At 37.4% G+C, this 25511-nt stretch overlaps 1 protein-coding gene across 1 annotated transcript in view; it reads right to left on the reverse strand.

Annotated features, from left to right (window-relative positions):
• Nucleotides 1–419: 419 nt before the first annotated feature.
• The window catches only part of AGPAT5 (1-acylglycerol-3-phosphate O-acyltransferase 5), a 55360-nt gene continuing 30268 nt past the window's right edge, over nt 420–25511 (reverse strand). The window contains exons 6-8 of the mRNA XM_040059605.1: nt 18800–18961; nt 4735–4858; nt 420–2998 (exon numbers count right to left, since the gene is read on the reverse strand). Of these exons, the coding sequence (XP_039915539.1) occupies nt 2773–2998; nt 4735–4858; nt 18800–18961 (512 nt within the window). The 3' untranslated portion in view covers nt 420–2772. The remainder of the gene's footprint in view (nt 2999–4734; nt 4859–18799; nt 18962–25511) is intronic.

Consider the following 25511-nt stretch of genomic DNA (forward strand, 5'->3'; position numbering starts at 1 on the left):
ATCACTAGAACTTTGGTGGCATTGCTACCAAGAGATGCTTCAGGTATTTGCAGTACCTCCTTGCCCCTGGGTCTGTCCACACTCTGCCAGTGCTGTCAGGCCAAGGCCTATTGCTACTGAGGCCAATTCCTGGAAAACAGCTGGTCCTACACAGAGCAACAAATGGTGTAGGTGCTCAAGGGTGAAAAGCTATTGCAATTCGACTGACCTGGTGGGGTGTTGCATTGGAACAAGCACAGATCAATTCCAACACATTTCTGGCTGCGTGGGAAAAAAAGACAAAATTGTTTTCTTTCAGCTGACTGCTTTCACGCAAGTCCTTCCATCGGGGACTTAAAACCACACTCGTAGCCTTTGTTTAAACAGTTCCAAATTACAAACATGAAAGTGCAGAAAAAATTGAACAAGCAGACAGGACAGAAAAGTTGAATGAGCACTGGCTCTTATTTTAATGAAGAAATATTTCAAGTTAATATCAGTGCATATTTAGAAATAGCATATGATACTCCCAATGCCAAATACATCAGCAAATTACAGTTTCAAAACTTTATAAATTAAAGGCAAGGAAAAAAAAGGATTAATATAGAGAATAAGGTTCAAAATAAACATTCGGGTTGTTTGCTGCACTGTGTCAATTATATTCCTGGTACTTTAACAGCAAAGAGATCCAATATTTCATGTAATTAGGCTCTCCAAAACAGTTATTTTCCTACAAATGAATTAAGCAGTTTGCATTTATTTTTGATGTATAATTAAATGTTATTCTTAGCTGTTACAAAGAAATTTAGTCATGTCAGAGTAAAATTTCATTCCACGACTGAAAAACTCCCACTAACATAGGAACACTGCCTTCTGGTATACCCACTGGTAACAGTCAGCTGAGAATAGGAAGAACTACATGTAAGCACATTTGGCTGTTACATAAAATGGCTTCTTTTTTTTTTTTTTTTTTTTTTTTTTTTTTTTTTTTTTTTTTTTCACAGCCTCATAACAATACTGTTTTTCAACATTGTTCCCAGTCATTGTTTTTAAAATGGTTCATCAACATATCCTGAATCAATCACCGATATAAATAACTTCAGTGACAAAATCCATTATGGAAGGACACAGAACTGCAAACTGAAAGTTTTACTGAATGATTTTAAGGTGGAACTGTAATTCCTCTGTAACGCTGTTAAAAAAACAAAACAAAACAACCCCACATGGTAAAACCTTTAATTAACTGGCAATGGTGGAATCTGAAAAACTGAGATACAATTTCAAGAGATGTTTAACTCACTATGGACTATAAAGCAAGACATATCATACTGAAGCTAGAAAGAGATGCACATTTAAAGCTTGCAAGTGTGATATAAAAATATTCTCTAGTTTTTTAAAATTTTGATACAGGGAGTCCAATTCTTTAATGAAAGAAGATAAAATATATCTTCTTTTTTACCCCATTGCTATACATATAGACTGTTCCCTTGAATCAGGAAATGGCTTTCCCCAACAAATATACCAGCCTTGGGAATCACAGACTTTCACAGGGTTTGTTGATTTTGCTTTTTAAAGTGTATTTTCAAGCAGGTGAACTACTGATAGGATATGCATTTTGGTGGCTATTATCTACTGTGCAAATCATACACATCAACCCCGTAACTTCAACCTAAGTGCAATCTGTATGGCCTAGAATGACTCATAATCTAGTGGGATACTACTGCACAGAGATGACTGCCAGCCTATGAAACACCAGGCTAAATCAGGTTAGTGGGAAAGGCACACACTCTAGATTTAGCAGGAACACCTGAAGGTTCCTCATTACTGCTCCTGAAGTTAGAGTGATTCTGTGCACTTCCCAAATGACAAGGTTTGCTTCCAGAAAATCGTGAGGTAACAGCAAACTTCTCCTTATGGCACATAGACATGGAAGAGTGTGAGCTCAGCTGAATACTCGCGATGCGAGGAGTAATGCAGACACAAGGGAGGCTACAAGGGTTCTGGCCAGAAACAAAAACTTCACATTTCCTTACACTGCACACATTCCTTTTATGCACAAATATCAGGTGCGCAAAATAAGCTGTTTGCTTGGTACAATTTAATGTTTTGCATATGTAAAATAATCACCTAATACTGCAATATAATCAAAAATCATGCACTAGATAAACAGAGCTTCTTCCCCATGAACAATAGTTCTCAGGAACATTTTATTCTGCTTCTGGTAACATCTCATGATTTGCCAGCTTACACAGTCCCTTTTAAAGAACACAGTATTTAGTGAAAACTGAAGAGCAAAATTAAAAAAAAAAGAAAAAAAAAAAAGAAAAGAAAAAGAAATTTTGATTTTAGTTGCGATACAGCTGGGATAGACGCAACTGAGCTGCTTTAATGCACCAAAGAGTAACAAAAATTCAACATGAATATCAGAAGAATAAATATATACCCTAAATTAATCTCTGTAAATACATTCACAGGTCCACATAAGATACCCTTATGCATAACTCATACTTCCTCAAATCTGCAGAGAGATCGATGTTAGTTCATGGGGAAAGCAATTTATCATATGACTTGGTTTATCTGTCATTATTCCAGCAAAAATCAGTAGCAAATTTGAAAATCTACATTTATTTTCCCCAGACCAACCACACAGAGGCTTAAGTCACAAAATCTATTATTTCCAATATTCGATCAATAAGGCTTTATTTACACTTTTTTTCTATAAAGTCAGGAAAAAATTTGGTGCAATGTGCAAGAAAAGACTGCACATTTCACTGATTGGAGACTAACATCTGCTTATGGTTTAATGCTAACCCACAGGCAGCCAATTAAAGTTCCATATATCCATGTTTTTACATAGAGTTTCCTTCCAGATTCTGTCAGAAGCATACTAGCAGTCAGGCCACCTAAAAACAGCAATGATGGCAAAGTTTTCTTGAGGCTTAGTTTGGAATGAACACTTTTCCCAGGGAACTTATTTCTTCTTTTAGAATCCTTTGCATCATAAAATTCTATTAGTAACCTATAAGCAGAGAAAAAGGAGATGGTCAAAGTCAGATAATAGCTTAAGACATTTTAAACAACCTTATTTTTATCCAGTAACTGCTTCTAACCAAACATTTTTAACAAATGATCTCATAACACGTAGCAGCTCCTCTGTAACAAGTTCAAACAATGTGTGCACCTTATTAATGTGATGAATATCAAAATACTCAACCTGAACCGTTGTAAGCATTAAGGCCATATTTTCCTTGTGGACCAACTGCAACAGTGAATATAAAGTTGACAAGAATTCTTTTCATTCAGCACTTAACAGAAAAGCCCAGAGCACTGGCCAATATTGTAGGACAAAACAATACACTGAGCACCAAAGGAGGAGGAAGAAGTATCTTCATAAAGTAAACTCAAATAACAAAGGCTCACTGAATATACTCAAAGACACTGAATATATTGGAAGATGAACATGCAAGAGTAAGATGCTACATCACTGGCTTAGCAGTAATTTTTTTCCTCCTAGTTTTAAAAAACAGTAATAAATGGGTCTGGAAATTCTGAGGTTTTAAGTACCTCTAAATTTGCTTGACAGACTACTTTTATCCCAGGAAAGATGTTCCAGTGAACAGGAGCTTACAATGACACATGGATGATTCAGTTGTGTACTAGATAACTAAAGGTACAGACACTGGATAGCCTTTTATTTTATGTATCATCTCCTTATCTATTTAAATTAAATTCAGACATTTTATCTTTCAAAAGTAAAGAAAAGGAAAACTTTTTACTGATCTTAAATGTCTAAGACACTTTAATAACAGTGCCATGTTTACAGATAGTCACGTTAACTTCTATATGAATTCAAAGTTCTCAGGAGAAATGAACACATTTTTTACTTCTCACATGGAGTGTGAGACTGGCAGAACAATAATAACACAGAACAGAACTGAAGAACCAGGGAAATTTCTGTTTCACTCAAAGTATTCAAGGATGTAGAAAGTAAACAGATTCAGCTCCCTTAAGCAGGACTTCAGATCTGGCAAATTAAACCATCATCTCTCAAACAATACTTAAATCCTAGATTTAGGCACAGAGTCCTTCTGGAGAACAAGGTCCCCCAGGATCTGCTGAATATACTCACTAGGGACCTTATCTGGGGATGCTGGAGGAAGCCAGGCAAATTACTTCGGCCACAATTCAAAAATGAACTAATGAAACTTCTACTTCACCTCATTTCCCCAGTGAAGGTAGGAATTTTGGGGTTAATTGTGTTTTCATCCAGTTGCTGTCTGGATGAAAGATGTGTAAACAATTTTGGCAGAAGAGATTAGAACAAGACCTGCCCCTCTATCATTCCAACTTAACACTGATTACATGGGCAGAATTACACTGCTTTTTCTTGCTTGCCTACCACAGGCTTCTTACATTCCTACCCAGGACTTAACCGAGAAGATGAATGGAGAATATTCAGATTAGTATGAGTCTTGCCTGGAACATGGACTCACACCTCTTCCATCTAAAGAAGGTAAGAATCCGAGGAATCCCAACCTCCTGAGCAAAAGGTTTAACCACATGTTTATATTATACTATATTATATGTTATATTATATTACATTACATTACATTAATAGGAGTACCAACATCACCCCTCTTCAGAAAGCCCTACAGCTGGCACTGCTGGTAACACAGAAATCATGGGGTTTTTTTGTTAATATAAAAGAAATAAGACAGACTCGTGAAACAGAAGGTTATACATCTTTCTACTCACTTATCCTTTATTTCAAAACGTTCATGAAGCCACCTTCTCATATACATCTGCTCTTCAGGAATGTCCTTCAGTTCAATTCGGTCAATGAAAATATGAACTCTTGGGCATTCCTTACAAAGAAACTCTAAGAAAAGAGCAAAACAACACAACTGAGTTACAAAAACACTGAGTTACAAAAACACCAAAAAAATCTGACTGTAAGTGCCTTGGAAGCCTAACTTCAGCTCAAAACCCTTCCCTCCTTATGTTCAGATCCTGAGCATGTAACTGAACTTAGAAACCATCTGGCTTACACACTTGAAATGGTGGACCACTGTCATGTACAACATGGAAGAACTGTCCTAAAATGAATCTTGCTAAGAGTAAAAGGCCATGCTTGAAAACATTACCCTTTACCTCAGCAGCACTCTACTCATTCAATAGTGTCAGCTGCAGTAACTTTGATGTCATAAAGTTATCCATCCTGTAATTTTGTTTAAAGTTAGTAATCCTCTTGTCCTTTATAAAATATAAATTTTGTTTGCTGATGGATGACAAAATGGAATTACAGTGATTTCCCAAAGTATCTCCAGAAGATAGTATGCTCAGTTTAAGCAAATAACCTGTAATTAGAAAGTGTAATAGGGCAGAAGACTCAGAACAGAATGCTTTCCATTTTGTATCCCTTCATTTTTCTTCTGTCTCACAGAGCTCGAGACAGCCCTGTTGCAAACTGCCCCCCCCGCTCTCCTCCCCCGCCCCATTTCCTCAATTTGTCCCTAGACAAACTTTCCAAGCAAACATTAAGGACAAACAAAACTTCATTACTCTAATGGTCTTCTGGGATTTCTTACAACTAAAAAGTGGTAAAAATATTGGGCATGATCACTGTAATATGTTGTAAATGTGAAATCCTGCGTAGAGTGTATTGGTAACCATCTGCATTTATCAGTAGCAAGGGGTACTGGAGTAACCACAGTATCCCTGGACAGAGATTTGCATGATGTGAGAATAGAAGCCCTCAGAAATTTGGATAGTCATCCTATTTTGAAAAGGGACCAGAAGTGCCTTCCTACAATACATACAGGCAACAAATGTAACACAGGCTGGGTGGTCCCTTTAGGTTGTTGACATTTTTCAAACAGCAGTGCAGATACATGGAAGACTTTGACCCGTAACTGTAAGGGGTATCTGGAGGAATGAATGTGCAAATAAATTGTTACAGCATGTACATTTTTACTGTTGTCTGCCAAAGCAGATATCCCCCTATTGGTTTTTCATCTTTACAGGATTATTGATTTGTAGGGACTCTGCTATTAAAACAGTCCTTATCACATACTAAAAATTGCCTTAAAGAATTTTAAAAGCCTGTTCATGCAAATATCTGTGTGTGTGCTTGCAGAAGGGGAGGGGAGGAGAGGAGATAAAGAGATCCTTAAGGTCTTCAGTGCTTGGATACAGAAATCTGTAAGGTGCTGTGTGTGGTTCTGTCTGGACATCATGCACAGTGCCCTTCACTGAACCACAGTGTAAAAAGAGCAACATGGCCACACACCATCAGCTGGAGAGCTGGATGAGGGCTTCATCCAGGCATGAGTCCATCTCTTGGCCATGGAGCAGCAAACACAGCTGTTGCCAAGAGGTTTCTGATAGAACCTTCTCCTAGCTACAGCTATTAGATGGCAGTTAAGTATATAAGATGGCAAGTTAAGGACTCGGAGTCCAGAATGATGGTACATGTAGACATTTTCTTTGAGTTCATGTGCAATGCTTTTAACAACCACAAAGAAATCAGTGTTATCTAAAAGATTTTTTTTTTTTTCCTCTTGTTTTAATGTGAAGAAAGGATTTTGCAGGGCTGTTTCTCTAAGGATACTATCCAGGCCACTACATGAAGGTTATTGACTATATGAGCATCTAAAAGTGTACTATTAATATCTTAAAATGACAGATGTATTATCCATGTCTTAAATGCTTATAATGTTCATGATGTACAAATCCTCTTCTGAGTGGCATTACCTATTAAGTGGATCATTCTAACAATATGCAAAACTGTATCTAGAAAGTAAATGCCTGGAAGCCAGATGATCTGGTCTTTTTCTGTACTAGACTCCTATAAAAAGCATCTATGGTATGCATATTCAGTTAGAGCTGAAGATCCAGCTTTAAGAGATCGTTAAAACATTCTGTGCATTGTAAAGTGTATGTTTCTTTTTCTTCATAGCACATGGGCTGTTCTGCATAGCCAAACAAGTCTTTACTGATGTTACTTATAACTCAGTTATAAATTATTAAGGAAAACTATAAACCAATCAAAACTCAAGACAGAAGTATTTCAAAAGAAACACCTTCCCCCACCAAAGCTGAAGTGTAGTAATTATACAATTTTACTTAGACAACAAAATTCCCTCCTCAAATATCAGAATGTTGCTGCTGGCTTTCCACCTTAGGCCCAAGTTCCAATGCAAGCTGATTCTTACCACTTCCCACCTTGGTCTTCTTCAACTACTCTAAACTGAATTCCCATATGTGAAGATCCTAAACTTTGTCATTATTTCCCACCTTTGTGAATCCCAGTCGTTCCCCCAATAACTTCACCCTCCCTTTTGAGTTTGACTTGGCTCAGCCTCACTCAGCGCTGTGTGATCTGCTACTTCAGGTGCTATCCTGGGGAAGGTCATGATTCCCACACATCGATTCAAAGACCTTTTATCCAAAGCATGGTATTCAGGACATCTGCAGTCAACCAAGTCAGGTAATCCTACTAATATTTAATTACCCAATTCGTGTCAGTGTTTAATGCAATTAACTCAACTTTTCTCCCCCCAATCTACAGTGTCACAGCAATCACATAAGAACACCATTGGATAAGGATGAGATATTGGAGGTTGATTGTGAGAAGAAACAGCTGGATTTTATTACCATAACCTCCAAAGGTTTGTGGTGGTCCCATGACCCTTAATTTCACATTAGCTTAACTCCCAAAGGACTTATGTAATTAAGCTAAGAAACAAAATCTTATTGAAGCCATTTATTATGTGAAAATTACATCCAACTTCAGGGACACTAGCCCTTAAGGCCAACATCTGACAGGCTTTTCAGATTCCTAAACTTGCCAGAATTTGTTATAATTAACAGCAGGAACAAGTAAGCCTGAACTTGCCTTTAAGAGACAAAACAGAAATGCAAATCATGCATACAAGCAAACATTATGTTGGGGACAGCATTCAAGAACACTGTACAATTTGGGTTAAATGAACACTAACAACTTGTGTGGGAGCCAAATGGACTGATTTTCGTGTGGGAGATAATCTCCTAATAAAACTTTCTATCTAGCTAAATAACAGATACAAGCACAGAATGTTTATAATGCTTCCAGTGACCAAGCACAGAAGAAGGAAGGAATTGAAAATAATAAAGTGGATTGAGCATTTTTTGTTCTTGAGCTGTGACACTGTACCCCTCCTTCGGTGGGACAGGATTCACATTAACACAGGGCTTCAGAGGAGGAATCACTGCAGCACTGGGATTAACAAATGAGGTGCAAGAGCCTCCAGGAAAGGAACTGAATCCACAGAATTTTTAAATGCAAACCAGTATTTACGGTTCCTGCCAAATTCTACCAGTTCTCCTCAGCTTCAAAAGCCAATTAATTCTCTTTGGAATTACCAGCATTACCAGGGAAACAGAGGGAGGAGAGAAGCTCTGAAACACCGACATATCTGTAACTGAGAAGGGACAAACAACTGTCCTCAGACCACCTTCCCCTTCTGAACCACGTAAATTCTTCTACCACTCCAATTACTTGCCTTGTCCCTTATGAAAGTTGTGACAGCAGTGTTACACTTAAAAAGATATTCCAGTTTTCAATTACTAATGAAGTCTATTTTTATATGCACTTTAAATATGACAGCAATAAAGTAGCTCAGATTTCAACCTCCTACATTGGCTCTTCTACTGCAATGTAACTGTTGCCAAAGTCCTTCAAAATTAAGAACGGACACACTGAGGCCTGACTTAGTTTTGTCCACTTAAAGAGCCCCCAAATCTCTCCTGTGTTTAAAGATTATTGTAATGTTTGTGATAAATTGATAGTGGTATCACAGGAAAATTACATCTGAATAATGTGTGTTTATTCTAAATAACTAGTATGTCAAATGTGTAAAAAATACGTCTCTTCAGTAAGAGAACGTGGTGTGTAGCTGTTTATATAGTTTTACAGGTAAAACCATGACAGCAGAGACATTCCTCTGAACTGTAGATTCTTTCTCCACTTCTTAAACTTGCATTAGTCTAGACTTCAGTGTTCAGCTACCAAAGCAGTTTGTAAACTATCTGCTCTTCAAAGAAAGAAATCCTGTCTCTCCACTTCCATTTACTTTGTACACCAAATTAACAATCAAACAGCAAAACAAACATAAATTTAAGTGCTGTGTTGTTTCCCAGCTTCATGCTTTCCATCATCCCAAGCTGAGCTGACAGGAAACTATTTCACGACTTGCTCTAACAAAATAAAGCAGCAGTAGAGCAAAGCAGCACTAGACAGGAAAGCAAACATCCCGGGCCAGCGGAGGTTGATCGCAGGACTTGTCCCGGGCAGCAGTGGAGGAGCAGCACCAGTACCTGTGAGTACTGGGGATGTAAGGAAGCCTGAAGGGATGCTGTGCAGTCCAGACTGAAGCTCACAGCCAGGAAACAAGCCTGCACTTGAGGAATAGAGCTCTTAGGAATACTGCCAATCCCTTGTGCAAGGACTTACATGCACACAGGGATCAGGACATGGGAGATGCTTTGAAGTGAGAAATGGGATGCTGGCCATGAAAACTGAAAAATTAGAGGGTGTTTCAACTGGCAGTTAGGCAAGACTGAAAGAAAAAGCAGCTTGTTCAGATAGATGTAACATGAGGTGGATGTAGCTAAAATTCATTGTGAGAGCAAGGTTCAGAAGTGCCTCTGTACCAACATGAGGAGCCTAAAACTGAAAACATTACAAGAATTACTGGCATCAAGAGACCACTCCTTCCTGTAATGCAGGCATCCTGGTGGGCTTGCAGGAGTGGGCAACGTTACCAGACTCCCAGAAATGACAGAAGAGGATGTACAAGTGAGGGTACCGTGCATGAAAGTTTATATAAAGTATAATAGCTTTATACAATAAGGAGACAAAAGCACAATAAACTCCTTGTGGATAGAAAATCCAGACTCAACTAGAATATATATAATATAAATAATTAAATTACTTCCAAGTAAGCTTAATGATAGTGACCAGAAATTGTGAAGCCAGACTGAGACCCGTAAGTTCAGGACTAACAGCAGGAGTGTAAGATTCCAGCTACCTTTATTGAACTGCATTGATACTTCAGCAGGATGAGCAGGGGGGAAAAAATCCCAAACAAACCCAAACCAAGATGACTCAACCAACCGGACAAAAACAGAGGGGGAAAAAAAGATATTTCCTGGAAGAACGAGTAAGTAAGAAAACCCACAAGAAAAGATGCTGTTCCTGGCGTGGTCTTGCTCTGCAACCACAATAAAATTAGTTTTAGTGTTGCAGAGAAATAATCCAGCACAGAAATGCAGAATACTTTGGCATTGGCCTCTTCTCCCAGGCAACTAGTGACAGGACAAGGGAAATGGCCTCAAGTCGCATCACAGGAAGTTCAGGCTGGATGCATATTAGGAGTACTTTCTTCACTGAGAGAGTGGTCATGCTTTGGAACAGGCTTGCCCAGGGAAGTGGTGAAGTTGTAATCCCTGGAAGTGTTCAAAAAATAAGCAGATGTGGCACTTTGTGATAAGGTTTAGTGGGTGTGGGTGGTGTTTGGTTGAAGGTTGGACTTCATGACCTTGGAAGTCTTTTCCAACTTTAATGATTCTATGAATTAAAGGAAGTACACAATAGGAGGGAAGGCAAAGTGTCAAAACACCCTAAAATATACAGTCCAAAAGAAGACAATCTAGAAGCTATAAAAAACTCACCAAGTACCAAACCCCAGAAAAACTTTTAATAGAAGCTTGCATAAAACATGCATGGCACCGCAAAAGAAAAAGTCTGTGTGGATCTGAAAAACGGATCTATGACTTTAATGGAAAAATCAAGGAGGCTACCATGATACTCCTATCTTCTCCTCTTTGAGGAATGGAAAGTTTGTCCAACTAAGCAAAAGCCACAAAACTGCTCATGCCAAACGTAAACATAAACTTAAGTGGACTAAAAATGGACCTGAAAAATGGAAAGGGTGCTCTATTTTAACTTTTTTTCAGTATATTAAAAGCAGTAAACTTGATAAACCACTGGTAGGATTGCTGGATGACAAAAGTGTGAAGAGCAGCATTCACGGTCAAGAGAAGCTTTTTGCAAGAGAAGCTCATATATCATATTTCTTGTTGAAAATGTTTGATTCCTACACCCACCGTGTTCTTTGTACCAGATCATTCAAAGGAACTAGATCAATAAGTAAACAGACAGAAAATATTAGACTAAATATAAATAAACAAGTCAGATGTCAGGAAGCCACTAAGACCAGACAGCATTCATCCAGAAGCTCTCAAACGTGGAATAAGAAAACAAATATGTGTAACCTATTTGTAATCATTGCAAACAGCCATTGTGCCAGAAAAATGGGGAGTTTCCCTTCTACAAAGGAGGACTTTAGAGATGATGCTGAGAAATACAGAAATACAGATCAGATTCTTACATCACTGGGTAAGCTAACAGGCCTGTAATAAAATCACCGAGCACACAGATAATTGCAGTCTGTTGAAAAAGATTTGGTGTGGATTTTGTGAAGGGAAATCCTGTTCTATTAACTTGCTGGATTTCTACAACAGTGTCAAGGACCAGGCAGATAAAGGGGATTCACTGGACATGATATTTTTGAATTTTCATAAAGCCTGGGTTCCACAGGGTTCCACACTGAAGGCTATTAAAGAAATTAAGCTGCCACAGAATTAGAGGAAATGATGTTTTATAGACCAAAAGCTGCTTAAAGGACAGGAAGCAAATGGAAGGACTTAGGGATGCAAAGGACTTGGCAACTGGGGTCCTCTGAGGATTGATGCCAGGACTGGTTTTACTCTGTCTCATGATTGATGAGTTGAAGAAGGGAGCAAACTGTGAATGCTCTAGTTTTTCACATCTCTTACTGAAGACCCTGAGCTCTTTTGGATAGTCAAATGTTGGCTGAATTTCAAAAAGCCTTTAAAGCTGAACAAACGGCGAAAATGTGGCAGCCAAGCTTCAGTGTAAACAAACACGGGGAAAAAAAATAACAAACCCTGATTACATGATGCTTAACTTGGTGGTTACAATCTGGGAGTTGCTGACCCTTCCCTAAAACTATCCTCTCAGCAGCAGCCCCAAATCCCTCAAATACTGGGCAGCTTGAGGAAGAACATCAAGAACAAGGCAAAGAGAGTTACTCTACAGATAAAGATTATGAATCCACATTTTAAACACCATGTGCACTTCCAGTCTGCATCTGAAGGAGGATGTAGTGGGCTCAGAGAAGGAGACAGAAAAGACCAATTAAAACATTTAAGGAGGAACCTCCATTACTAACAAAAAGACATTAAAAAGGCCAAATTTTTAGTTTGGAGAAGGGACGTAGAAGGAAGGATACAAGAGCTTAAAATAAATAAATAAATAAATAAATAAATAAATAAATAAATAAATAAGTCCTGAAGATGGCAGATAAGAATTATAGCTCCACAAATCATCTTCCTGAAGATGCTGAGATCCAAAAAATCTTTTAAAATTATTATTATTAGAAAATGGTCTATAATTCACTATACTGATATTAGCAATGGAGAGCAGGATAGTGTCATTGTAAGTTGTCATGCTGTTCCAAGATGGTCTCTGATGAAGACCTACAGTACTTGCAATTAAGCTCACTGAAGCAGTCTTTGAGTGGCTTTAATCTGTTATTCTAATAGATGCACTCTGACCTTTGTACTACTCTGTAACAATATGTGAATATTGTACGTTGGCTGAGTTAGTGAGTTAGCAGGAGGTTTCCTACCAAAGCATAACAGTTTTATCAACAGGCTGCTAGGAACAGAACCTGGATCAGGCTAGGTCTGTGGATTACATCTAAAGGGTATCCCACCACTGGTAACTGAAAATGAGAAATTCAGGAGATACCTGTGTCTTCCCTGGAATGTTTTTAAAGTTTCAGAAGTGGAAAAAAAAAATAAAATTCAAACTATTCAATTAAGAAAAAAAGGCAACAAAAGAAAGGAATGGACCAGTTCAAAACTATGTTCTCTATAGCAAAAACCCAGGATTTGTTAGGAACTGTGCCAGTACTGCTAGTACTGATGTTTTTGCATTTCTTTCAGTCAGTCTGTTTTTATAAACAGAGAACAGCACCACAGAGTAGAATAAAAAGTCTGTTATGCACAAAACCTCCAAAAATAAACACAGACTCTCAAAGCAGCAACATATTTTTGGCCAAACCTGACAGTGTGAAAAAGCTAAAGTTGTTTTTGTTATCCTCAGGGTTTAGATACACTTTTGCATAAAGATCAGGAGTTCCTTGAGCCTTTGTAAATAAATGGCTGCTTGGGGAGTGGAATGCTTCCTCTCAGATATGCATGAGTTCCAGGGTGCAGGGTAATTTTATGAATCTTAAGTGTATTTTCAAGGGTCTCCTGTGCAGAATAGGTTTCCTGGTGACCACGTGTTTTCAGATCACAAATTCCCAAAGGGAAGATACAGATGCACTACAGATGCTTACCTTCAGTAAGAGCTGTTTGGGAATTACTGAGATACATAGTAATCTGGTTTACAATCACAGGAACACATGCCTAGGGCTCTGAAGGAGCTGCAAAGGGTCATTACCCCCACCAAGGGGATGTGAGCGCACAGATACAGTGCCCCCAGGTGTCTGTGATTCGGGAGAAGTTAGACACATTTATGGTTGCCTGAATCTTGCATTCTTCCTTAGGCACCCAAGACAGGCTGATGGTGGAGACAAGAAACTGAGCTACAGGAATTCCAAAAGCAGTTGACATCTTTGTGTGCTTGTTTCCAGATGGATAAAGAAGCAGAGGTGCTACTCATGCTCAGACTGACCTTCATTTTCTCTGATGAACTACATCAAGACTTTCATACACTCCCGTAAACTGATGCTGCTCTTCGTTGACATGCAGTTTTTGAACAGAAGTACAACGTTTAATTCTTGCATATGAAAATACCTTGCATTTACCCAGACTGTCCTTATCTGCAGAATATTGATACATATGCCCACATCTGTGTTGAAAGTGCCACTACACATACGTCACGCCCAAATTAACTGACAGGTTTTTATGTTACTCAAACTACTTCTAATAGGGAATTACAGGGGGTCTAAAATGATAGTTCTAGTCCTACGGAGGGCAAGTGAAAATGCATTCAGTTAAAACTGCATGATAGCTTACTTTGTGGTACCTGGTGAAATCATGTTATTAAAAAAGTTTTATTTTAACATTTTGCACAAAATAAAACTAGGGTTTTCCTTGAAAAGAAAAATGTCTTACAGAATATCACAGAATCACAGAATTCTTAGGGTTTGAAGGGGCCTCTGGAGATCATCTAGTCCAATCCCCACAGAACTGTTGCCAGCTAGTGCTGTTATCAAAATTCTTCCAAACACCTCAATGTAAATTTTACATATTGAAATACAAAAGATATTTAACTCTACCTGAACAGATGCAGAGTGACAAGTTTTTGATGTGAAGCTTACTGTATATGCTTAAGAGCTATCCTACATGATACAAATTTCACCAGTGCTAACGTCCAGCCTGAGGTCTAATCTACATCCTTTCTTAGGTTACTCTAAAATAAATGACATTTACTCTTCAATATTCTTTAATGCAATAGAAGATGACAGCTAGCAGAGATCTGAAGAGATTATTAGTAATTTTGTAACTATAAAACTTACTTTGGAGTGTTTTATACTTCTGTTAATGTTTATCGGCTTAATAATTTAGCTTCTTAATACTTTCAACACATCTGTAACCATGTTCTTGTTATCATTCTTTGGACCTTGAGAGACAATGGATGTGAACAAATTTGGGCCACAGTCCAGACAAAGACTGTGTTCTATTGATCCAGTTTCTTTTCTATACTCTTGCACTTCCCTGTCTAACTGGGTCCGAACAAAAGTGCAAGCTTTTGGAAGAGTGTATTTTCCCCGAGGGAAGTTAGGCCAGTCTGACCTCCGCAAATTATGTTGATCAAAGTGATGTACAGATTTTCAGAAATGCACACATACACAGGCTTTCAAAGTGTTTGTTCTGGAACTAATATACAGCAGAGTCAATAACTCTCAAGAATTCCTGTGACTTCTTTAAGACAAGAGTCTATATGTACTTGCTATTTTTATTCAGTGTTTATCATTGTCACATGCTGCTATTTCACACACTCTTTCATCTACAATGGCCAGATAAATACCATCTGGTTATGCTAAAGCCTTCAGGCAGAATAATAAAGATGTAGATGTATACATAATGCTCTTTCAGGTGCAAGAACGATAACAGTTCCCATATCCCATGAGACCTGCCCTTTAACACCAGACAAAGCTGGATGTGAACACTTAGCACATTTATTCAGAAGGGGGAAAACTACGTTCTCATCCTTTCTTCCCAAACTTATTTCTGCTTTTCACTTGGTGACAGTGTAGTAAAACAGTATCAACATATTCAGCACAAGTTTCTCCTCCTCCTTTTCCCTTCTAAATAGTTCTTCCAGACTTCAGTACCTGAGATGTCCTTCAGCTGTGCCACAGAGCCCATATGATTATTTGCATCTTATTCTAATGACCACAATAAACACTGCCTAGCAGCGTGGTCCTTCCCAAGCATGATGTTCTGTCATTACTGATCTGGGTAAGCCACCTTCAGGAGTAGAAAGGGGGAAAAACCTGTGGGAAATTGCTATTCTTTAGAAAGATTGCCATGTGCCAAATAAACTTCCACTGGAGATGTACCAAGATCCAAACTTGTAATAAAGGGAATGAATAAATGGTAGGAAAAAAAATCCATCCATTGGTTACAACTGGATGTGATGCAACAGCAGAAAGCAACATCTCTGTGTAAACATAATCTAACCTTAGTCACTGTCAAAGTCTAATCAAACCTGATGTCTTCTAAAACAACTTGCCACTGAAAAGTGTCAAAAAATATAAACATGCATAAGTAGTGACAAAAAGCTCAACACATTTGAAAGTACATACTATAATAATTTGCCTGCTCTAAAATGGCACCATGTTATATCAGGTATGTCTGGCATTCATTGTTCTTATTTTATGTCTATTTTCCAGCTGCTAACATAGTATGCTGTGTTTTAATCCTGTTGAGCAAGTCAACAGTATATTTAAGACTGCTGGACTTGAAAAAAAAATTAAAAATTGAATTTTGCTAAGAAAGACTATTTAGACTAAAAGTTGCATACTACAAAATCTAAAAAGCAATTCACTTTTTCTTCAGAATTTTTCTTCCATTCACATTTTGCTAACACAGTTTCTCAAAGTGTGCTAGTACTCCTCACAGTCACTAAAACGTTCTTTTTAACCCACTTTGTTTACTACTGAAGACAAGAGCCAAGAGCTGATGATGTCCCAGGTAAGTATGGGTTTTTCCCATGGCACAGGTTCTTCTGAGGAATTGAGATTTATAGAACTGAAAGCAAAATGCATTTCAAGAAATACTGTATCTGTGTGGAATTCACATTTCATTCACATGGGAAATGTTTCCCATAGTATGGGAAATAAAGTCCACAAGTAAAGTTGTGTTTATCAGAAGTTTGTTTTCCATGCAATAAATTTCAATCAGTGGTGCTAGATTGAAAAAGACATGTCAACCTTATCTTTTAAAAATTACCAGGATTGCACTGACATTTTATTCCGATGAGAATGAAAACCAAAATTCTCAACAAGCACTGACACAAATATGAAAAGTTCATACAAAGTAAGATGTCCTTTTCATGTGTGCATAATTCATTTTAGCACTGTGAAAGAGAAATAATGCTAAAAAATGTCAAATGTATAAGTATGCTTAATTCAATTCTTGTTATATTCCTGACAGACCAGTTGTTAGATTTCTGCATAACAAATGGTGAAATGATCTTCATCGCTTAGAACAGAAATTTTTTGTCTGTCACTTTTTGTCTGGAGAGCCTAAAAGAATGACAATTATGTTCCACACTGTAATTCAGAAAGTGTTCTTAATCTACATAATTTAAATTATATGGAATACATGTGACTGCTACAATAGCATGGAATGCAATGTTGATCTGTCATGGATATATCATTTATCTGCTCTGTAAGGGGTAACAGCTGGTTGGCTGCACTTCAGTCTGGATTACTCCCTTAGTTTTACCCCAAGGCTGAGACAGTAATTACCCCAGCCCTAACAGTAAGCCTGGCTGAAAGATACACCTGGACTACTGCCATGGAGGCTCCAAAATGCTGGATGTGGAGCGGCCACCCCAAAGCATCTGATTCCTGCTTGACACCAACAGGGAAATTCAGCTTGTTGTTTCTCCTTCCATAATTATATCACGCTTCACACAAACCATAAGGTTCAATAGGTGAAGAGGTCTTGTAAGGAATTTGAACATTTGCCATCTTATCATTAGGTAATGACATTTTAATAGTTTAATTAACCATTAGGCAGTGAGAAGTTCAGCATGAGAATGGCTGAAACTGCCTCATAATTAAGTCATGAAACAAGATATGCTGCAGGGAAGGAGACACAATCCTATTTGTTTTGAAGGGGTTCTTAGAAAGGGTTGGTTGATGGGACAAGAAAGAGGCTGCTCAGTCTCCAAAGGTATTGTAAAAGGGTAAAAAGGCATTTAAAAAATAAAAACCCTTTAAATTATAAAACATTAGGAACAAAATGTACATAAAACAAAACCATCGTAAGACATTATAGTACAATACAAGTGTTAATATATAGTGTTGACAGTTTGGTTTCTCACCTATCCAAAAGAATTTTCAACAGGGTGAAAATGTAAAAATAGACAATTCCAGAACTTCTAATCAACTAGCACCTGGGAAGCACTGCATGTGACTCAAGGGATTACACCTGCTAATGAAGTGACATGGAAACAGCTGCACTACAAACTATATTTAGCAGCACAAGGAACAAGGTCCAGTGACACTGGGTGAGCTGAGGAGCAGAGAGTTAGATAAGCTCCCCGCAAGCCCCTCAGTAGACACCGATCCCTTGCCCCAAACTCTGGAGAGCTCTGTGGAACTACTGTAGCTGTTTTTTCCCACTTGGTATCAGTAGTGCAAAAGACTCAAAAGTGCCTCTTGGAGCCAACGAGCAACAGACAGGCACAGATACACAGTAATTTTAGTTGAGTAACACAGCAACTACAAATGGAAAAGAAAGATGATATCTGGCACTCCAGTAACAGTGCAGGCAAATTATTTACTTGAGGATACATTATCAGTCCACCACCAAGCATAATAAACAGGAAACCTTGAAGCTCTCAGTCCCTGAGTTTTCCCCATCTGAAACTCCAGAACATGTTTTCTGGATAGATTACTCAAGGAATGTAAAATCAATCTATCAAATTTTCTTAAGGTCTTGTAGATGGTTTAAAATACTACAGCAAAAGAAACCCACTTCCATAAAATACTGTTGAGTGTTTGTAAGACTATTGGCTGTGTGCAGCAATTTGAAAAATTGTTAGTAAAATACTACTGCTATGCATTTTCCCTTTAAAATGCATGCACTTCAGCAATTAGATGTACATTTGTACATGTACAGATATGTAGCACAGAAAAGGAAGAGAGAGAAAATTTAAGTGCTAGAAGAAACATGAAGGTAAATGGAATCTGCTGCCTCTGGCTCCAAGTTCCCTTTGACTGCAAAGGGCACTTGTATTTAGAACTGGAATAGGGAAGCAGAGGGCAGGAGTGTCAGAGGTAACTCCTGTAAAGCCTGGTGACTAGAACAATGCCCTACTAGAGGGCCCTAGGATGGCTGAAGTGCTGTGGAGATTATCTTCAGAGCATTCAAAAGCACCTGAAGTTGGTTCTGTGTATGAACAAGCATATGGCTACAACATGTCTCATAGGCCTCAACTCACCTGTCATAGATGGTGCCACTTTTCTTTGCCCTTTGTGGTCCACAGTACCTTCATAAGCCACAGTCACATCATACACTGCATCCAGATAGTCTTTCATTGTGTCAATGGCTACATGAGTTGCTTTCACCCGTGGAGTCAGCACATGCTTTAATATAGCAAGTCCTAGAGGGGAAAAAAGTAAAAAATAATTACAGTGTTTGAAAGTAAACGGGACTACATTCACAAAAGCAACATCACACCCAGGAATGTCAGCATCTCCATTCAAAATCACAAGAGGTTTATTTTCAATCTCAATTCTCAGTTGAGAGAGTGTGCATGTGTACTCACTGTTTATGCTCTACTGAACACATGTAGAAGATGAAATAGAAATCCTAACGGACATTAACAATAGGAAGACTGCTCAGTAAGAGGGCCTTTTTCATAAATCCTCACTAGAAGCAGTGATGGTTTCAACATGGCTCATGAGTGATGAAACAGCACTTCTTTTACTGTTTATGTGTGTCCAACTGAGGTTAAAAAAAAGAGCAAATTATCTGAGAAATACTAAAGACACAGAGCATCACCTCCTGAAATTTTGTATCAGAAACAGATTTTACAGATAATCACAGAGAATTTTAAGCATACCTAATGCTCATCCAGCATTTTACTTCCCAAGGACAAACCAATTTAGTGAGCATACTGAATCCTAGCCTATTCACTATCCCAGCAGAAAACTTAGCAGCAATGGGGGAAAATACGGCACTGAGAACCAAAACCCAGGAGGAAAACTTCTGTGCTTCCCTGCAAACAACCTGTTACAATTGACTTGGCTACTGACAAACTCAGAGTGACAGAAATCAACTTTTGTCTTGAACTTTTCCAGGCCAAGCCACAGAGATCGGTATGTCATGGACACAAGAACATCAGGTTTGACATCACTACACGTGTCTTAGCAACATATCCATGTTTACTTCAGATGATGACTTCTACTTAGAGCATACTTAAGAACATAAAACCACACTGGGCTCAGAAGTATAAACCTGGTTGTCTTTCCAGAATTTTAATATACAATGACTTCCAAAATTAAAATAAGCAAACAAATAAGCCCAAAACCTTTTCCTGACCTGAACATAGCTCTTCCACATTTACTTGAAAGGGCTTCTAGAAAAAAAAGGATGCTATGTAAAATTTTTCACTATTTTTCTATGTGTATCTCTCTCACAGAGAAGTATCAGAATAAAATTGTAGTTTTTAATGTCTAGCCTATTTTTCATTGGCTTACTCTTCAATCAATTTTTAAAGAACCATCCATTGGTGAATCCACTGGTTCCTGGTGGGTGAACAGGAAATTTTTCTAAACCAAAGCATTGTGGTATTACTTTTGATACCTTTCTGCTTGCAAAATCAATTCAAAAGATCATATGCTACGTCCTGATTTTGTACTGAACTCCCTTGCTGGGTAAAACATACTTTGATCGAAAATTATGAAAATATCCAGCAAACACTGTAAGATAATGCTAATTTCTACACCACTCTAACATTCTTACGAGTTGAAAATTTCAGTATAAATCACTATTTTGATTTCTTAATATTTGTTAATAATCTCCTTGTCTGAATGCAAAGATAAAAGGCTGTTTATCAGCACTCCCTCTGAAGCCATTGTTCCATGCCTTACTGGCAATAGTGATAACTGTCTATGCAAAATGTTATATGGATCATGTAAATATTTTGAAGCATAACATAGTGGTAGTGTTTTCTTAGCTTGTGAACTGTTACATCAAACAGCTAATTATGTTATGTTTCAAAATGTTTACTCTGTAAATGAAGCACTGAATATTCTCGTGCTGTGTCAGCAATGATATTAGTGTGGACATGACACTCAACACAACTCTTGCTGAGCCAAATTCCCAAACATATTCTAAAACACTGTCATTCCCTTCCTGCCCAACTCATCTTCCCCTTCACCAAACTATTACTGTGAGGGAGAAAAAGGGAAAATTGAGTGCTAATTGAATCATCTAGACAAATTATTAAGTTAGGTATCTATGCTAACTATTAACTGCTGATTTTTTTTTAATCCATGGCCAGTTCTGGTGATGACTATGGTCAGTGACAATCCGTGAAGTGCAAATGTAGAATAAGCTACTCCTATTTCACATGCTATCAGTGAACTCTTAAGAGCTTAAGTACAATATGAGTAAGTATCTAAATCAATAAAGTCCATAATCCATTATTCAGAAACACTACAGTGCATGATAAACATGCAGCAACACCAGTTCAGCACATCCTTTTAAAAAATCTGTTTTATAAAAACATTACCACATATTCTTGCAATTACTTATGATCTTTGCTAAAATCAACATAATAGAATTTAAATCCAAGTAGTTACAGTATAGTTACCTTGGCAAGCTGCCTGCATCCAATTCACAAAACACACTGTGCTTAAACTGTTTTTAATGTTGTGCAATACAGTTAGGACCGTCTGTCAAAGTATTTAAGGTCATGAGATTTTATTTTAAATGCCAAAGAAAATGAACTAGATATTACTAATATTGTAATGTTCTACCTTAAAAAGCCATAGCTTTGCTCTTCTAACTTTTGAATGACAGACATTAAAAAAAAAAAAAAAAAGAAAATCTGAAGAAATATGATGAACAACGATACTTTAAACATCATCCATTTACTACATTATTGTATGATGCAGAATTACTTCAGAAAGTCCACAAGAAAACCGAATGAAATAAAGTAATTACTTTGGCAAGTAAAAAGGACCAAATCATTAACATCTATAGAATTGAATTTTTCATCTAAACACAAAATAACAAAAAGTCACTAAACAAAACATCATTTATCTAACTTCATCAGGGTGAGGTAACATATAATAGCAGCTAAGTATAACTCTGTGTAGAAGGTGGCCATCCTCTTCCCTTCATCCAGGCCAAAAACTCAAAGAGCTGTTAAGTACAGGCAGACCATCCACATTTTCAGAGTTGGACTTTGTTAGTTGTATTTCTACCCCTGATGCGTACACACCACATTTTAAAAAGAGAACAGTAAAAATTCTCAGCTCTAATTTATGTGTGTTACATTAGCATTACCACATTTCATCAACAAAAGTTAACTGCTCACTGAAAGTGGTTGTCAGAACTAGTTTGAGGTCTGCACACCCCTCTCCCCTCCCCATGAAACCATGTACTTGAAACTCAACTTTCAAGTACACAAAAACTGAAACCAGATGAATTGATTTCAAGACCAATTAGATCTTTCCTTTTTCATGTGATGTGTGTGCAGTGAAGATAGCAGACAGAAAGCTCTGCAGTTACGTGCAGTGTCCCAAGTACTCACCCAACTCTTGAGTTCCCACCAGCTTTCTGGAATGCTTCCAGTGATTCAAAGCTTTACATATTGAAAACAGAGACCATAGCTAGACTTACAACAAATGGTGGGAGAGCTCATCCATTTGTATGCTAGTACTCCACTGACTTACAGAAAAAGGACTCATCTGTATTAAAAAACTGCATTCACTAGTAAAAAGAGTTTTTCTGTTACCATGAACTGAAGTATACAGGAAATGCAACTAATCTCCTCAGGAAGTGTGACCAGCTCACAGAGAGACATGGGGGACACCGCACATCGGTACATTTTCTTCCTTCCTGGGTATCTACAGAAATACAATGTAGCTTTTTGTTTTCCTAACTTTATTTCCTAAGGATAACTTTTAATAACACAGATCCTTACTTCATTTTAATGATTGGTTTCAAATGCTACTCAAGGTCCATAACCCACTCTTCTTTAAAACTATATTCTTTGCCAGAATATTTGTTAGAATATTCTATATTCTAACACCTCACTGAGCACTGTTAGACCAAGCCTGCTTCCATCAAAGTGTAGAAAATAAATACCACCAAAAGCTATTTTCTTTAGAGACAATTCAAAATAACTTTTATGGATATTGAATCCTTTGAATTGCTTTAGAATACAATCAAAAACTGATGCCAAGATCTAGAAGGGAAACATTTTCAATTAACTCCATTGAAACACCTTTTTTTCACATGACCTGTAAAACAATTTTGAGATAAGCATATCCTGCATACACAAACATCTTAGCAGAAAGCATATTTGTCAAGATAAACTTAGCATTAAAAAATATTTATATTAGCAAATTTTCTGCATAAAACCAAAGAAGATAATAAATGCATACCTTAAATGTTTGCTTGATGAAATTACCTTTGTTAGAAATCAAACATTAATACCAAATTACAAAAACGTCTTTCACCAGGGAAGATTGGTTTGTCTTCATTCAGCAAAACCAAGTCAAGTTAAAATTAAGACGTTTCTCATCCCTTCAACTCTGACTTTTTAGAGTTAGTAATATTAGGAGTAGGAGGGCTTTGGATTATTTATATTTATTTTCAAATTCTTAAAATGCCTTTTGCTAACATTTTGATAAAATTCATACTCTACCAAACCGAAGACATTTGTGGTGTTTGGGATATCCTGCGCAGGGTCATGATTCAGACCCAATGATTCTGATGGGTCCCTTCCAACACAGCATATTCTATGATTCTATGACTGACTACTACAAAATTATAAGAAATCTACACATAGATGTTTTGGCTACATACAAATGAAATAAATTTTATACCAGAAGCTGGCACAAAAAATAACTATCATGTATTTTGCGGGGTTTATAGACATTTTTCTTTTTAGTCCAGTATCATTAAAAAGACCCAGGTTTAAAAGATTTACAGTCTGAATTAAATAGATTCAATAAAAATTACCACTTTATTATATGACAAGCTGATTTAAATCCCTATGAAAATATGAGTGCCACGTACATATTAAAACTGGACTCAGCAACTCAAGCTCACTGACTAGTGGGGAAGAAGTCTTGCATTTTTTAAGATGCCTAAACCCATGGAACAAAGCCTGAAAGGTATCACCAATATGTAAGCTGACTGAATGATTGCATCAGACTTTGAAGACAGGAACCATGCTGGCAGACTACTCCCACACAATGGAAAACAAAAGCAAACTCAACTACTGACTATATACTTAAATACCAGAAACTGGAATGCAAAAGCTCAGAAGACAAGGGGCAAAACTCATGCCATCATATTCTTAGTTCTTTGATAGAGCAGAGGAAAAAATATTTGATTATGGAAATGTTGCAAGATGTACCATTAGAAACACGGGAGTCACTAACCATACTGAAACATGGTAGGAGAGCCCGTCCTGGTAGTAATTGCTGGAGTCATCTCACCCAGGCACATACTTTGTGCCAGGAGAGGACAATGAGGTGTATCAGGCTCAAATCCAGCTACATGGCACACATGCCTCTTAGCTTGGAAACCTCCACCAGAAATGAGAAAACCCAGCACACATCTACATCTGATATTCTGGCAACACATAGCTTATGTAGCTTGCTGTAGCTGTTAAATTCCAGCAAATATTGTTATTTTGGCCAAAAAATATAAATACTGGATTAATTTTCTTAACTCCACAAATTTTAACTTGTTTTATGATTAACTCCTGCATTAATCCTACCACAAATAACCAAACAGCTTAGTTTTAGAGACGTCAACAAGTTTCTTTCCCAATATAATCAAACATATTTTGAGTTTACCTTCTATCCCAGGTAAGAAGTTGATATGAGGGGAATCTTCTGCCACTTGTAAAAGGTTAGAGTAATCCTTCAGTTTTCGAAGGTACTAGCATTGCCCTTAGATGACAACATTCTCAGTTCATCACCACAAAATCAGTATTCTTGGAACTAACCAACTTTCTGTTGCTAATTCTCACTGAATACAATTCAGCGGACAGAACTTACAATGGACCCACCCTACGTGTTTGATTTGCTTGTCTCGTAAAGAAGAAAACCATCTGTTCTTGCTAGAAATCAAGATTTTGTGTAGAACCCAAGCACCCAAGCCCTATGGCAAAACAAACTGCAATGTGAATTATTATTGGCATTTTAAAATGTTTCCTCTCTTTCAAGGGCTACCTCAAGCTTAATTTTTTTTTGCTGCTTGATATTCTTCCATCCTACTCATAGACATTTAAGATTTATTTAAATATTCATATCAATGAGTGAAGACATAATAGTTGAAATCAGCAATGTCAAAACACTTCTTTGTATGTCAATATCAGCTTTTTAAAAATTAATTTTCAATTTCTTTTTGTTGAACTGGTCCTAGGACCAACTGTAAAGAACCAGTAACCGTATGCAAAACTTTGAACATCATGATATGAGATACAGCTCATCAACTGGTCCCACTAAGAGCAGGCAATTAAGTTCAGCCCAAGAATTCTGCCCAAATCAATGAATCTTCTCTAGAAAAGCATTTAGCTCATGAAGAGTAAAAGTAAAATCCCACAAAAACCTTTTTATCCTTCCTCTCTGCAAAACTACTAAAACATATTTGCACACTAATGTCAAAACCAGTATTTCAGCCAGCATCACAAACATCGAGTTACGCTTGCGCTCCAGGAATAGCTTTGTTATCTTTGGGGGTAATAGCTCTGGTTCTAACATGCATTTCTAGTTTAATTCTTCTTAATTAAACCATTTTCCCCAATATTACACTTGTAGTATTTTCTTAACATAAAACTGAGCAAAAATGTCGGGAAAAAATAATTTCAAGGTACAAAACAAACAAACAAATTCCTCTGCATGTTGGTAAGGCCCACGCTGAAGCACCACGCTCTGTAACAAATATACTACGATGACAAG

This window comes from Hirundo rustica, chromosome 3 (genome assembly GCF_015227805.2).
Source record: "Hirundo rustica isolate bHirRus1 chromosome 3, bHirRus1.pri.v3, whole genome shotgun sequence".
Taxonomy (NCBI): Eukaryota; Metazoa; Chordata; class Aves; order Passeriformes; family Hirundinidae; genus Hirundo; species Hirundo rustica.